At 40.2% G+C, this 17566-nt stretch overlaps 1 protein-coding gene across 1 annotated transcript; it reads right to left on the bottom strand.

Moving 5' to 3' along the window:
* Positions 1 to 1276: 1276 nt before the first annotated feature.
* Positions 1277 to 15018, bottom strand: LOC133353445 (beta-1 adrenergic receptor-like). The gene is made up of 8 exons (XM_061569709.1): positions 14884 to 15018; positions 12919 to 13173; positions 7284 to 7475; positions 6747 to 6897; positions 5311 to 5475; positions 4409 to 4508; positions 3717 to 3880; positions 1277 to 1298 (listed from the first exon to the last, which is right to left on the bottom strand). The coding sequence occupies exons 1-8, from the start codon at positions 14897 to 14899 to the stop codon at positions 1277 to 1279; spliced, it is 1065 nt and encodes a 354-aa protein (XP_061425693.1). The 5' UTR covers positions 14900 to 15018.
* Positions 15019 to 17566: the final 2548 nt, after the last annotated feature.

Genomic DNA, 17566 nt, shown 5'->3' with positions numbered 1-17566 from the left:
GCATCAAGATGGGCGACGTGTCCAAAAAGTGATGGCCGTCTCCCTCGAACCAAGCTCTCGATCGCTTGGAGACCGGTCGCAGATGCAATAGTGAAGTTTCTGACGAAGTGAAAATGAAGTGCTGCATAGGTTGCTGCACCAGAGAACCATGCGAGATGGTAACTGCTTGGGGAGGCATTGATCTCATCGTGGATTGGTCATGGCTGCTGAGGATGACAGGGAAACACATAATATGGAACGAGGTCCAATGATTACTTCCCTTTAGGCCTCAAAAAAGTCTCATTACGACGTATTTACATTTTTCAGTGTACAATTTCGGCAGCAGCAACATTACATTTATAATTATTAAAATGGTACCAATGTGTCGCACAATGTATGTAAACATCCAACTTAAATTATAACTGCAGGATCTATAAGTACACCGTTCCAAAACCATCAACTGACATTTCTAAATACAGTACTTCATACTTTCTGTCATTATATAGTGATACGTATGTATACAGTGTATATTTTGGGGACCCCACCATGGACTCATAATTAGCATAGTGGATTTGCAATTTCAGAGGTCGTTGGTTCGATCTTCCTGTGCGACAGTTAAAACAATGGGGACAAGTTTCTTGCCTCTGTCCACCCAGCAGTAGAAATGTGTACAGCACAGTTAGTCGATTGGCAGGTTGCGTGTGGTGGGGTAAAGCGTGGGTACCTCTACCTTTTTCAAGATGCCTCGCCAGCGTGTAAGAGTAGGCCAAAAACAGCCTCTGGATGGGGCTTTCTTGAACTCTCTAAAGTGGAGGCCCTTCAGCCAGCAGCGGTGTAAGCAATACATTTCCAGGCTGCATCTTTATCACCTTATTACATTTGTATCACTGCTATGAAGGGTATTTAATTGTCTCTGGCTGTTCATTATAATATAGACAAGATTACCGTCAGCTAAGAACAAAGTTGATCAAACCTTCACAGTCACTATAAATTTGTAAGACAAAGAACCTTATTCTTGGTTCTTTCGATAAAGTCACGTAGAAGTGAAAAAATAAAATAAGAAAAATAACAAATACAATATTTTATTATGTTTTATTTTTATTATTTTAAAATAAAACATGCTAAAATATTTTATTATGTTTTCTTTTTATTATTTTAAAATAAAATATAATAAAATATTTTATTATGTTTTATTTTTGTATTATTTCCCTTCTACGTGACTTTACCGAAAGAACCAAGAAGATGAATCCCTGCAGTCACGAAAGCTTTAAATCGAAACAAAGAACCTTATATATTCTTACAAGCTGTCGCAGAACACACTGTTGGGGAATTCCAGTGAAGACCAGATAAATGGGTGCTCAAAGATGTTCACACGTAACATCACGTACTCACTTCAGGTTGAGTCAATAGAAGGTAAGACCTGACCAGCATGACGCTAATATGTGCATGATACACACAATCCAACAGTGTGTGTGTTTGTGGCTATGAGAGCGGTCATTTTTTTATGCTACTTCAGCAAGGTCTATAACCGAAATTGAAAATCAACAGCAGCCTTGAGCAAATCAATCATCGGTGACACCAAACTCGTCACATCTGCCGCAGTGTTCAAGTTTCATATTTATTTTATTTAACCAATTGAAAATTCAAGGGACAAGGATAACCTCGTTTGCAAAAGTGACCTTGGGTCAACAAAATGAAAAACAAACCAAAATTACAGCAATGACGCGAATCGAATTCAGAGTAAATACACCTATGTCACGTGATAAATCCTAAGACATGCACACATACAAATCAATGTCACCTATAAATTCCCTGCAGCGAAAGGCAGCTCAGGCAGATGACTTCTAAACTCATCGACGTCAAGTTACAAATTCAACTACAGAACTATTAAACAGATATAGAGTGACTACACTGATATTTAAAGAGTAAAGAATATATGCAAAATGCAATTGAAACCGAAGGTATTATAGATAATCGGCAGTTTATCATCAGATTATGATGTAGATTAGAGATTAACCAAGGACAGTTTTGAACCGATGTAATTCCTGGTGTTTTGAGCATTAGCACAGGATGAGAAAGAACCATTTTAGGTCTATTTTTTTAACAAGAAACTTGAGTGTTGTGGGACTTCTAGGATGTCAATCATCTTGGTTCTGAAAGAACACATTTGTGTAAGTGAGAGACGGTTATGTGTGCATACATTGAAGATGAACTTGGCTCAATGAATGCCCCTCAGAGTTTAAAGGCGGTGAAGGGAGCAGCTATGAAATGTTCCTGTGTAGAAGATGAGAAACGGAATTCGTTTCTATACAAAGTCACCGTCTTCATTCTTGTTTTTTTTTTATAAAAAATTGTGATGAGGTTTCAAGATAAGATGATAATGGATCCAGATGCCAAGATGCTCATATGACGAAACATTTTCAATTGCACTGTTGAGAGTGGTTATGGACAAAGTGCAGCGGTTCCAAGCTGTAGTTGAGTTATGGTTCATAGCAGTTACATATTGGGTTTGCATTCAGGTGGAGTTTCAAGGTGAATGATTTTTAACGGTTGTAATGTAATCTTGTAAATTTAGATGTACATTATCTAATGAACTTCCTATGATATAGAGAATAATGTCACCTGCGTTATATAGAACTTTATAATAATATAATTTAATGTTATATTATTTATGAGAATATATGACCAAGGAAAGATTGTCCATGTTTACGCATTGTTTTCAACCGTCCAAATAAATTTCAAACCAATCTCTTGCTTTTTGACGCAGTGGGCCAGATACAGATTGCCTGTGTCTGTGTTGTATTTTTCTTAAGAAACCCCAACCTTCTGCTCTTTCAGCCCATGGTCGTCTCTTCTCCGTTGTCACTCAAAGTACAAAGCCAAGGAATACCCAGGGTTTCTGCAATATGTAGATACAATGTATGAAATGAGATCCATAATAATTGTATCCTCCATTTTGCACAATCGTGGTTATAATTTATCATTAATTATTTTGTTTTCTGACACAATATCTTTAAAATAATGACGCTCATAATCATAAACAATGTCCTAAATAAATAGCATTTACCAATTACATCAGTGTTTGCTAAAATATTTTCCGGATGAACTGGTAATATATGATGTCATAAATTTCTGACATTACAAGCATTATTGACAGTCAAGTTAAATTATCAGTAGGACATGCCGATGTTGAGCGAACTGCAGTTGAATTACTTTTAAGCAATATAATATGCACTTGTGCATCCACGCACAGAACAAAATATTTTGATCAGATTTCAACATGAAGTCAATTCATTTATGGCTGACATCCTCAATGCTGACGAAACTTGGATCTAATGTTGTGAGTAGGAGATTACGTTGACAGCGCTGAATAGAATTACCCAGTTTCCTTTGTAATATTAATAATAAAATGTTCCAACCTGTTATCAGAAAGATAATTACGACGTATATTTGGACAGGCAAGGTCCAGTAATTGATGCATTCCAAAAAAGTGCAACTTATTGTAGCAGAGCGTGACTACAGTATGTGGAGAAATTGCCTGCCATGCTGATGCTAACCAATATTCCCTGGGGAAAAAAAACATTTTCCTGTTTAATTATTCAACGCCCTTGGCACGTCGTGCACTTAGGGAAGGAGTAGGGGGGTTAAATGATTGGGATTCGATTAAAGCAGATATACTAGGGGCTGGACCCACCCTGTGTTCTGAAACATGACACCAATTGCGTGCTCTGAAACACAGCGTCGTCTTGTTTCCATCCACTTTCTTCGCCACTCTTCTGCTCCTGCCCAGGAGCCTGTATATAATTGGGTTGATGGCTGAGTTCACATATGCGGCAAAAGACGACGTGGTTGATAGCCAAGCAGGCACAGCATCCAGACTGCCGTTGGCCACCTTCAGCACCTGGGTGCGCACACAACAAAATGACATTCGACAACGTTGTAACACACGTGGGTCGATTAATAATCCAATGAAGACTGTCAGAACGCAGCTGGACGTCAATGCAGTTCAATGCGAACTTGTGTCACTAAATATTTCTGTCTCGATGTAGTAGCTCTCATTTTCCACTGCCCGTCTCCTTTAAACATTATTTTGTCGACATTGCCTTTTACTCTTTGGTTCTTTCGGTAAAGTCACGTAGGTGAAAATAATAAAATAAAATAAAAAATGAAACAACTAAAAAAAATATTTTATTTTATTCTTTCACCTACGTGACTTTACCGCAAGAACCAAAGAGTATGGATCATTGCAGTCACGAAAACTTTAAATCTAGAATACATTGCCTTTTGTTATTATTGTACATATTTGTGTATCTTCTGTCGTGTATAGGCTTATTAATACTAGAACACCAACATGCACATCGTGGAATATTTTGGTCAAAATCAGCAGCATAAATTCCAATTTCACATGCAATATTTAATCATGACTCACCTTGGTAAGAGCAAATGGTGTGTAGCACATGAGGTAAGCTGCAACCATCACCAGGGCCATCTTGGCCAATCGACGAGAAGTCTTGTTGTTGTCATTTTTTCTGAACGAAGTCAAACATCGTTAACACAAATAGCTGCTGAAATATTTCGCATTCTCTTGGCAAATAAATGTCAACTTCATGCCCATCAATGCTCGTGAAAAACCTACAATGGACTCTTTATGCATGTAGATTATAAGAATGCCTCAGATTCAATGTGAATGTAATTTGTTAAAAAAAAAGGTATTCGCCCAAATAGATCTTAAAATGAATAGCATTCTACCTGAATAAACGGCAACATGATTTTAACGACGAGGACACGGAAGAGCCACGTGACAAGTGGTCATTGAGTTGCCCGATTTGTTAGTGACACGGGACGGCGTAGGTACTGAGAAACTTCATTTAAAAGTAACTTCACACACATAAACATATTGTGGATGTTAGGGGCCGTGCATAAATGACGTCACGCACCTGGGGGGGGGGGTCAGACATTTGTGACGATGTGTGACGTCACATCCAAATGCGCAACTTTAAATAAATATAGAATTGTTATAACAAAACTAATTGTTATAACTACACTCCTACAACATCAGAGTGCAGCGCCACATTAAATACGCACTACAATGACAATAGTTTAAAGCGATTTGAAGCATGTTTTATTTTCAAAATGGAAATATGGTTTTGGGGGGGGGCAACGCTTTGTGACGTCATATTTGAGAGGGGTCTGACTTTTCGTGACGCCGTGTGACGAGAGGGGGGGTCAAAAATCGTCCAAAATCGCGTGACGTCATTTATGGACGGCCCCTTATACACACGGCAGGGTGTATGTCAATTTCAGTATTGACGTGAATTTGAGAAGCCATACCTAAAAGCGTTGCGATGGTAGGCTACCAGCATGACAATGTAGGAGGTTGTTATTATGCAAATGGGCCCGAAGAAACACACGAAGAAAGCGGACAGTGTGTATGTTATCACACTCCGGAAATTCTGATCCCAGCGAATCGTACAGATCAGTTCTTCTCGGTCATACCTAAGGTTGGACATATTTGAAAGGGCAACACAATACAGTAGAGTGTCAGGAGCGTTGTTACAAATGGTGCTTCATTTCAGCCAGGACAGTCTGGAACGTTATTCCGGGAATTATGTTTCCACATCAAATCTATCTCGCATCACTTTGTCCTTTGGAGCTGCAGTGGTGTGTGCAGGGAGTCAAATAGCACCCATAACCCACTTGGCCCTCATCCAGCAGCGGACTGACAAAATATATGGAATGTGAAATTATATTTACCAGGCCTCTGTGCAAAGTTATTTTACTAATATGCCACTGCCAAGAAAAACATGTTTGCCTGGTATTGTATTTTAACTGCCCAAAATCATTCACATTGCACAGAGACCAGTTTGAATAAAACATTTTTACAGGCTGTTGTCCTGTTGGCGACTGAATGTCTATGTGCCCTAGTTCGGTCCACACGTATCCACAAATCGCTTCTTATAAGGTGACCCAAAACAAACACTGTCGCTTGTATTACTTGTATTACGACTGTGTTTTAGAACTATGATAGTCACAATGCACATGGCCAGGTAACCCATTGGTTAGAAAGCACGGTTTGCAAATAAAAGAGTATTGGCCTGAATATTGTACAATTTAGGGTAATACGTTTGCATGGTTCCTAAAAAGGAAAATAAAGTGGAAATTGCTCTAAATAAATGTCCCAGTGAACGCGTTGGTCCAACATCAACGGACATTGGACCAACGTTGCATGTTTACTGGGTTGTCCACTTTCAAATTATATACGAGTAATTTATACCAATTTACTGGGCTGAATGGGTGGAGTCACATTGCCGACAACTCCGCAGCTCATCGGCGGAGTGCCGACCACAATGGACATCAACTCCCTCGCCCTGCCGATAAACCACGCCAACCAAACAGGCTCCATCCATCTTACACACACACATACACACGGGTTGCGAACTTGTATGACCAAGCCAAACGTGTTACTTTAGAATTATCTTCTTGGTTCTTTCGGTAAAGTCACGTAGAATGGAAATAATAAAATAATAAAAATAATACAAATAAAGCATTATATTACGTTTCATTTTTTTATTTTATTATTTCCATTCTACGTGACTTTACCGAAAGAACCAAGAAGATGAATCCCTGCAGTCACGAAAGCTTTAAATCGAAATTAACTTTAGAATTACTTTTTTTAACTATGATTGTGAACAATTATGACACCGCAGCGAGGAAATGAGTCAGGGGATAAGTAAATAGGGGACGTTGGATCGAGTTGAACATGTTACCAGACCCATCTGCAGGCAGCTGGCACACATCCAAAGATTATGCCTGAAAACCAGGTGAGTCCACAGGCCTGAGCCGCACGTTTCCATGGCAGTAATTGCCGATAGTCGGCAGCTCGCCACACGGCTAAGCAGCGGTCCAGCGAGATGATACCTGCACGACGGACGAAGAGACGCAACATGGATGAAGGATGTCCAATGGTTAGATGAGCTCTTTATAATTACTAAAACCTTGTAAAAATGTAAAATATATATATCAATTGAAAATCCCTTACGGAAAATGAAAGCCGATCAAATACATTTTACAGTAAATTGAAAATAAATATAACACGAAACATCTGGGTTTTTTTGGTAACAATACTTAACATTAAATGTATTCCAAAGAATGTATTACCACTTAATGACAATTTAAAATATTATTAGAGGCAACAATGAGTTACCTTGGACACACTCATGTCCGGTGACATATGCAGAGTTTACAAACGCGACAGACAATTTAGGTAAATTAATTGTAATATTACGACCTGCACATTCTCTCACCTAGTGTTCCCATCGCCACGATGATGAAGCAGTAGTTCAGGGCACAGATGCACAGGCAGACAGGTGTTCCCATCACCCAGGCTCCGTGGATCAGTGCGTGCAGTGATGCAGGCATGACAAACAGACCACAGCCAAAGTCGGCCAGGGCCAGGTTTGCCATGAGCAGGGAAGCACAGGGTCGGGGGACATTTCCTGAAAATGAAAATGGCAGAGACAACTCCTAGCAATAATGCTATTGCTACCCTGTGTACATAGTCTACAGACAGGGTCTTATTGTTGAATATAAAAGCATGACTATTCATATATTTTGATTTAAAGCTTTCGTGACTGCAGGGATTCATATTCTTGGTTCTTTCGGTAAAGTCACGTAGAAGGGAAATAATAAAATAATATAAATATAAAACAATAAAAATTCTCACGACGTTTCGACTGCAACACAAGCAATCATCAACAGGTGTGAAAGCGAGGGAAGGCACACACCTGATGATGATTGCATGTGTTGCAGTCGAAACGTCGTGAGAATTTGTATTGTTTTATATTTATATTATTTTATTATTTCCCTTCTACGTGACTTTACCGAAAGAACCAAGAATATTCATATATTATACAATCGTGTAAGAAAATTGATGTTAGAGGCACATATAGGGACATTCTAGATGCCGATGACATCACGCATCATCGACACTTATCTATAAAATGAAAGGGTTGGTGACAGCGTTCAGGAAAAGTGATTGATCATAATCTGTATGTTATACATATGTAGGGATGTTGGAGAGAGGGCCGTTATGCATGGCAGCCTATGGGAAAGAAACACAGTGGGCGGGGCTACGTGTGTGCACAGGGAGATGCCCTCTGCGACGTCCGAGCCAGACACCCTGGGGGGGGGCTGGTTCGGCGTTACGATCCCCCGGGGCCCCACCCCTCAAGGAGGGTTGGGTATAAAAAGGGGTCGTTATATGGGCTTAGGCAGTTATGTTATAGTTAAGCTAAGAAGTCGGAAGACGTCGTAGCTAGAGCCCTGGACTCCCCCTGATCGCCGCCCTTATCAGGGCCCCACGGGATCAGGCACGAGCCAGTGGCGTGGTCCCGTGAACCAGAGCCAGTGCTCTGGGACTCCGGGTACCGAGCCCGATTACCAGTGTCGGGCCAGACAGCCTCCCCTAGCTCTTAGTGGAGGACTCAGGGGATAGGCTATGGATAGCTAGGGGTATTCCCTGAGTTATACGGGTGAGGGGGCCGCTACCCCCTCTAGGGCTGTCCTGTACCGGCAACTTGTTAAATAAATATACGTGTGCCTCAACTCCGTTGTCAAGCGTCCTCGACGGGTACTTCACATACAGCAATGTTTTCCATTATACATCATATGGCCGAATAGATATCAAACCCCTGGTTGGCCCACTAATCTGAATAACAGGACGCGTTCTACACGAGGGAATTAACACATTCTTCTGTAAAAAATGGCCATACAGCTTAAAAGTTGTGGAACTTCAGCCAAAATAGAAATGTGAATGAGGCCCCATGACTTTTGTTGGAAGGTATGGCGACCTACTGGACGTCAAGTTCAAGTTCATTTATTAGGTATAGCCCTGTGAGCCATTCGGCTCTATTGAGTGATGTGTTATGAGGAAGTGTCATTGTCCAAAACGTCGGATTTATTATTTAGATTTAAGGCAGGGTAATTGTTTTAATGTGTTGAGTGAGGTACTGATTGAACTGTGCTTGTGCACCACTGCCAAAGCAGCAACATCACCAATAATTTGCTTACTATGAATACTATTTCTGCTGGAAACTATGATTTTTTTTTAGTTATCCTTCCCCCGCACCTCCAATTATCACGGTTGTTTTTTTGTTTTTTATTTTATTTTTATTACCGAAAGTACCAAGAATAAGTCTACATTATAGACTGCCAGTACGCTCACTCATGTTAAGAACCAGGCTACAGTCTACATTATAGACTGCCAGTACACTCACTCCAATTAATAACCAGGATACAGTCTACATTATAGATTTCCAGTACACTCAATCCGATTAAGAACCAGGCTACAGTCTACATTAGTGTTTTTTTGTTTGTTTTTATTATTATTTGCATTATTTTAATTCACTTTATTTTTATTATTATTTTTCTATCTACGTGACTTTACCGAAAGAACCAAAGAATGCGGTTGACCACATTCGTTCATACAAAGTTCAACATTCGTACAAACATTTCCCATAGATGTTGTGGTTGCCCTCGCGAAAGTGTGGGGCGTGTCCACGCCTGAGCGATCTGCTGCACAACTGGGTTGCGTGCAATTACATCGCTTTACGCGTGGAAGTCTATTGCCAGTTTGCGAGCAGTTGCGCAACACGTTGCTTCAGTAAGATGTATAACGGAGGGCGTTAGAATGGTGATGTTGGTCAGGGGTGGAGCTAACCCTTAATAAACTTCAGCCATGCCAGATTTTAAAAAAATATATTACTTTATTTTACCAGGTAAGGCACCACTGAGCTATCTGGTTCTTTTTCAGAATCGACCTGGCCACAAATAATAGCTCAACGAAGTGGCTAATCGCACGTGGAGATGTATAGCAGCCACATTTTTTAAATGCATGTTTCTAAAAGTGGAGGGAAAACCGGATGACCCCGAGAAAAATCCACGTGACCACGGGGAGTTAGAGCATGCAAACTCCAAATATACAGGCGTCAGGGTTTGGGGTCGAACCCACGACCTCCTGCATACCAGGCGAAGGCGATAACATCTCGCCACCACGGAACCCACCATCGGCGGCCGTCAGGGCCAGCAAAGCTTTCTCTGCTGGCCTAGAAATTGTCAGATCAGAAAATTAATTTTTATCATTTAATATATATTTCATTAATGCTATATGTATTTACAAAGTTCGTTCCCATCAGTCTATTAACGTCATTTCATTGCTACTCTCTTCCTCAGTTGCGTTGCTTCCAGTGCAGCTCATAAATTACAGCTTTTATCCAATCAGATTTTCCACCTGTGCTGTCTCCAAGTGAAAAATTTACCCTAAGGCCTTCAGAATATCGAGCGAATCCCCTCCACTTTTGAAGCAAATGTTGATTTTCATATTCTTTAACCAATCAGATGTCGAGTTTGTCATGTTGGTCGTATTCTTTGACACGCCGGAGCCTTCTAGCTTGCCTAGCCACCTACTTTAGCATTTTTCGTGTGTCGTGATCGGAGTGCAAGTTAGCGAACTGAAGTAAAACTAGCTAGCACGTAACGTAGCATCATCTAAGATTTATTTAAACTTCCTTTCGTGACGTTTATATGTAGTGCTTAAAAATGTTGTTTAGATTTTTACTTAGCCCTGTTGTTGTTTAACGCACCATGGCTGAAGGAGGAGGGGAAGAAATGGATTTGGTGGCGGATTTACTGGCAAAGCCAGCTTTAGGTCGTTGCTGCTGGTGTGAATGATATTCAGATTCAGTGGCCTGGCTGTGTCTTTGAGTGTGCGTGGTGGAATGTGCGTTTAGGCCCAGCAGCTTGGCTGAAATCTGTGGGGAAGCCTGTTGAATCCTGATATTTGTGTTTCACGGCATTTTTTCTTGCTTGGTGGTCGTATGAGTAAATGTGACTGGTTGTTGTGAGTTTGTTCTTGTTTCTTTGGTAATGACATTGATTTGGGCTATGCGATGTCTATTAGTGATGCAGCATCCTGTCATACTGCGTAATAGTGGTACATCCTTGATGGTTTCAGTATTTGTAAAATGTATTTAACTCTCATAGGTGTTGAGCCTCATGCTAAATCACTTTATTCCACTCGATAAAGGTTACTGTGAATATGGGCGGTTACTTTGAATGACAATAGCCTATAGCCCTAGTGTCATGGTGAGGTTATTCAAAGGCGGTTTAATTGCGGGAGGATAGCACCGAAGACCTAGGTGTAAAATACACGGCCCACCACTGGTACCCACAGAGATACATCTCTGTTACAGCGAAACTACTTGCCCAGATGCGGACGAAGCTGTTGTGGGTGATTAAGCTGTGCGATTTCGAGATCGGCTTGGTGTGCAACAGGCCGCTGAGGTGCGGACGCACCTTTAGGGCCGCCTGGCAGATGTTAAGATTGTCCACTTGGACACTGTGGCCATTTGCTGAACCAGTATGGCTCAATTTCGATTTAAAGCTTTCGTGACTGCAGGGATTCATCTTATTGGTTCTTTCGGTAAAGTCACGTAGAAGGGAAGTAATAAAATAATAAAAATAAAACATAATAAAATACAATTCTTATTATTTTATTATTTCCCTTCTACGTGACTTTACCAAAAGAACCAAGAAGACAGTATGGCTCAATTTCGCTTTAAAGCTTTCGTGATGCAGGGATTAATCTTCTTGGTTCTTTCAGTAAAGTCACGTAGAAGGGAAATTATAAAATAAAATAAATAAAACAAAATACAACATAATAAAATACAATTCTTATTATTTTATTATTTCCCTTCTACGTCACTTTACCGAAAGAACCAAGAAGACAGTATGGCTCACTTCTAGAGGTTAGAGTTGTCTGACGGAAATAAAGGAATTCAATTGGACTATTTTGGATCTCTGCTGAAAGTCAACAATATGTTGTGGACGATGCATCCTGTTTGGACATTGAAGTGACACTTGCAGAGAATAAAACATCTATCTTCCAGCGAGAGCAAAAATTTAACTTGATTTAATGTCATCAGCTGTTACATCTGCAAGATAAGCAGTCACATGCTACAATAATGGCGACAAGCAAATTAGAATGGCAAACTCAAAATGAGATTTTAATTTAGTGTGAAACAACGGTTACGTCTACCTGTTAAATTATTGTGACAACAGACACGTACAAATCCAAAAATAGGTTTCCCCTTTTTTCTGGCAACAAAACAGGTGTTACGATGTTAAAACATCAAACTGAAACCTTTTGCAAGGAATCATGTCTGCATTAACCACAGTTACTTGTGGTGAAAATACAAACAAAAAACATGCTCTGACAGTATGTGCATTTTCTTCTTCTTGGTTCTTTCGGTAAAGTCACATAGATGGGAAGTAATAAAATAATAAAAATAAAACATAATAAAATTATTCTCACGACGTTTCGGCCACAACGCAAGCAGCCGTCCTCAGGTGAAAACCAGGTCCGTCGAGGCGACAGAGTCTGAATGAAACAGCACACGAGCTTGGAGCATATATATAAGTATGTGCATCGTCTTTTAAACTGATTGGTCCACATCAGAGACAGCTTTCTTTAGAGCCTCGTCTCAAACAGTGTTAGACCAGAGGACGCCAAAAGGCGAACAGCACAAAGACAATGCCACTCTCAGGGCAATGAGAGCTCGGGGTGAGCAGCTACATCATGGGTTTTCCTCTTGTTTGCATTTTCGCCACAATTATCTGTGGTTTACGCAGACATTATTCCTTGCAAAAGGTTTCAGTTTGGTGTTTTAACATCTTAACACAACTGTTTTGTTGCCAGAAAAAAGTGGAAAACCTATTCTAATATTTTGACACTGGCAAAGGAGGGCCCATGACGTAAAAATCCAATTAACATTTGTATAACATTACCTGTGCATTGGTCAAATACAAGTTGCTAATTATTTTCACAAACCCCATGCATTCACTTACATGTGAATTATTTAAGACGATGTGACACACATTTACCTGCACGTGTGCGGACGAATGACCTCCATGAATCTCGTACCACAACTGCATTGCCACCCATTGCCAGCATACTCAAAGCCACCAAGGACATAGCTAGGCTGGGCACCAGCCAAGATGAGTCTTCATTGCTTGTTGTGTTTCTTCCCGACTCACAATTCACATGGTCGTCTTTGCTACTTCCATTATGGGCTGCGTCGCAGGACACATTTCCATGAGCCGGCTTCTGGCTAGCCCATACGGCCAACATGATTTGGGCTGAAAAGTAATAATTCAAAGACACAAATTATTGAAATATAAATACACTGTTTTACATGAACGACATTAAACATTTACCTGATTGGATTATTGGCTCCCTCTCATACAGAAGAACTCCTCCTTCCCCATGACAATGTGGGGAACTGTAGGCCTTGACAGGTGTTTGGTATCTTAGCCTATCCGTGAGCTTCCCCGATGTCAACCCAGCATTCAATGTATACCCGCTGCAGTGTGAACATCAGGATTGGATATGGCACAGGCCGCATTGTGCCGTGAAAGCTCTCATAGGCGCTCTCTAATTGTATTTACACAAATAGACCCTCACTGCCCCTTTTCACACATATCCGCCATCTCTCTCACGCATCTCTGACATTTCAATGCATTGTTGATTTTTTTTCCATTACTCTGCCTATCGTGGATACAATGTCCAAGACACATAGTACCCCACTATTGCTCGATTTAGCACGATGACAGCTGTCACTGTAATAAAGCAAATTCTACTTTCTGCCGCGTGTAAGCCGGAGTTCCTATTTGAAATTATCTGTGGTATTCGGATTCTCCGACACTAACCATGCAATACACACGTATGTATGATATTGAATACCAAGTATATAATAAAAACATGTTTATATATTTGTTTAATGAATTGTTCTGAAGGTCATCAAGTGCAGTTCTTTCCTACTTAATGTTTCACACGCAATGCTGTGAGTATGTTTCTGAGAAAGAAAAAAAACATTAGGGAATTTATAAAAACAGCCAAATAATTTAGATGTTATATCACCGACATATGCCAATTTATAAAAAAAAAACAGCAAGGCCTGTAAAAATGTTAAGTGAAAGTGGTTAAGTAAAGGCACATTTGGGTAGACTTGGCTCCTTCATTTTCTAACAGGATCTGGTAACAACAACAAGAAAGGCCTAGATTTAAAAAAATACGAAGTAAAAAAAGAAACCCGAAGTTATGGAACACCAAAAATCAGCAAATTTGGTTTTCAAAATGTATGATAAAAAAGTAATATTTGGAATCAGCTCCCTAAATAATTCCAGTTTAAAACTTTACAAAGCCTAGGTTAAAAAGAAAAAAAAACATATCCCCCGTTTAGAATGGGTGAAAAGATAAAAAAAAGATAGTTTTCACGTTTAATAATCGTGATAATCCAAGTCATCAGTCGAAAAGAGCATCAGCATTATCCAACTCCAAAATATCACATTTCATGACCAAATCCCAATTGGAACACAGTTCAACATGTAGTTTGAAGTAGCTAAACTTATTAAACAAGGAACAATCACTCAGAATCAGGTATATAGTGAATATATTTAATTAGTTTTTTGGGGGGAAATAGGTTACACTTTCTGAATGTAATGAAAATTAACAACTCATAAACACAACGAAATACAATTACATCCACTCAATGACTTTTTGACAATGCAAGAAAATACAGTATTGTGTGTACACATTTTACTGGTTTGAATTATACATTTTTTTAACTCACAAATAATAAACAATAAAACATGCACTCAAAAAATAAATATGCAGTATTGTATAGTGTTATATATTTTACTATGTTACGCCTGCACAGTAAGAGACAACGTCTTTTCAAATGAGTACATAAAACTACATGTCAAATGTACTGAATAATATTCGAATAATTGTATTAGTGGTACACATTCCTGTTTGCGTGTACTGCAGTAGTTATTAGAATCACTTACCAAGTGGTATCTTCATGGCTCAGTTGTTCATGCAAATGTAACTCTCCGGTCTATTCTTCCCAAACATGTTTAAACTGTAAATGAAGTCCCACAATGAAAAAAATATATTCACAATCGGGAATGTAGATTTGAAGAGGCAGCGATGCTGCAACAAGCTCTCGGTAACTTGAACTTTTAGTGACTCCTCTACGATGACCACTGGAGTGACGGGGTTTTTTTTACTACACTTGCTGGCCTCCTATTAGCACTGACAAAGGGGGGTGTGGGTTATGGAGAGATCTATTTTAGGAGGTGGCTATATAGAATTATCTTCATTGTATTTCTTCTGAAATGGCTCAAAAAGTCGCCGATATGCATATACACATATACACTCAACTTCCCACAAAGACTCAACTTTTGATTATAATTGCAAACAATAGCAGATCATATTCTTTGGGTTTTCGGTAAAGCCACGTAGATAGAAAAATAATAAATAGCAGATCACACCGCATTAGACTGTGGCTGCCACTACAGACGGATGTAGACTGGATTTAGGGCCATGCGTTGCCCTGGCATTAACATGGCACTAATCATACATAACTAGAGAGTAATCATGGGCATTGTATGGCAGTTAAAATTGAAATCCCTTGTGTAGCCAGGCCATCTGTTTCTATAATCGAAGGTCTCAAAAGGATTCACATCTTTTATAGTGGCCTGTGTGTACAAGAAGACGCAAGCATGCACAATGATAAATTAGGAAGGTGACAACGTTCAGTGATGTATTCTCAACCTGGCCATCACCTCGCAACACCACCGTATCAATGTGTTGCTGTCAATGTGGTTAACAGTCGCACACCAATCCACAACCTCTAATCCACGACTCAATGTTATTCATGACTCAATCTGTGATTTATACCATTATCCATGGATTTCCTTTTTCTCATTATCAGCATCATTAGCCATAATTCATCCACTGCTGGATGAAGGCCTCCCCTAGCCCCTGTCACCTTCCACAACTCTGCAATGTAATAATCCACCTAGCATGTAATAATCCACCTAGCATGTGCACACATCACTCCATTTGCTGGTAGACATCCTCTCGGAACACGTTCTTTTCCCTGCTCTTCCTATTATCCACAACGTTCAAGTTCAAGTTCATGTATTAGGTGTAGCCCTGTGAGCCATTCGGCTCTTGAATCGGGTGCAACCGCAACAAACAAAAAACAAAAACATGAACAAAAAACATCTTAAAGTGAATGTGACTAAGTGCAAACAGAAATCCAAGAAAAGACAGCAAAACATTGCAGAAAAAAATCATCGTACACCAACGCTGTGTGCAAATATCCCAGTGGGATGCAAGTCAAACAACCAACGTGTATAATTTATCTACAAAAGTGTGGATAAGAGGATTATGAATGGTCTATGTGCAGTAATTAAAATGTTGTGTTCACAAACTGGATTTGAGCACTGTGTTCATCCTGTTATTCGTATTTTTTTTGTAAAGTGTGGTAGAATTATGGTTCACTGTTGGTGTGAAAAGGCACGACTTGCTGTGAGCACACACGTGGTCATGGGCAGGGTTAACATTGCCGTGATGGATGTAGCCTTGCCCACCCACACGTCACTCGAAGGTCACGATACATATTAATGATGTAACCATATTCCAACATGTATTTGTCTCCGGAAATATTACATTCGTGGTATGGAAGCTGATTGCTAGTTGTCAGGACAATAGTCTTTTTACGTAGTATTTCCATATATTCGTTTTTGCTTTGGGCTTTTTTCTCATAAAGTTTGTGGAAACCTTTTGATCAATCTAGGCCACATGCATGCGACAGGTCCAATCACATTGAATCATCTTTGCAAGTGTTATCATGCCACTCCTTCCCAGACAGAGGACAGAGCTAACACAAAATAAAACATGCTTCAAATCGCTTTAAACTATTGTCATTGTAGTGCGTATTTAATGTGCCGCTGCACTCTGATGTTGTAGGAGAACACATTTATTAAAAGTCAATTTAATTTAGTAGAACGTGTTGTCTATATTTATTTAAAATGGCGCCTTTTGATGTGACGTCACATTTCTCACCCCCCCCCCCCTCGTCACAAATGTCTGACCCCCCCCCCCCAGGTGCGTGACGTCATTTATGGACGGCCCCTAAGGACACTGAATGCTGCCCAGACACGTCACCGCCGGCCATCGATGTCTTTTCCCCACTGACAAAAGCATTAAGGCGTGGGTCCAGGTGGGCTTCGGTGACTTTCGGTGGCTTGGTGGTGGAAATGTTCAGTCATGGTGAATCAGAATTGCAGTTGAGCGTGAAGCATTTTGCGTGGCACATTCTGTGCAAGACGCACACACATTAAGAGCATTTCCCATGGTCCCATAGCAATACAGCAAAATGACAGCCGTAAATATATATCCTGTCTCGTGGACATCCAAATGTCCCACGTGTCCATGTGTAGCAATGCATCCAAATACGTGATGCTATGACAGCGCCCTCTGCTGGAGTCCGTTGAATCGACTCATGTCAAGACTGCCCAATCTTGTGCTGTTAATGCCTTACTTGAAGGTTTCAGGAACGCATGTCGCGCTTTATGCGAGGAACGCCTATAGCTATGATTTGGGGATGACGACGATGGTGATGATGGTACGGGTAATGATGGGGTAGAGGCGCGGGTCATACTAGGTGAAGAGGCGAAT

Source organism: Lethenteron reissneri, chromosome 44 (assembly GCF_015708825.2).
Source record: "Lethenteron reissneri isolate LAM-NWPU_2019-01 chromosome 44, ASM1570882v1, whole genome shotgun sequence".
NCBI classification, from domain to species: Eukaryota; Metazoa; Chordata; class Hyperoartia; order Petromyzontiformes; family Petromyzontidae; genus Lethenteron; species Lethenteron reissneri.
The sequence above is the reverse complement of the archived record's forward strand: the minus strand, read 5'-3'. Positions and strand labels throughout refer to the sequence as shown.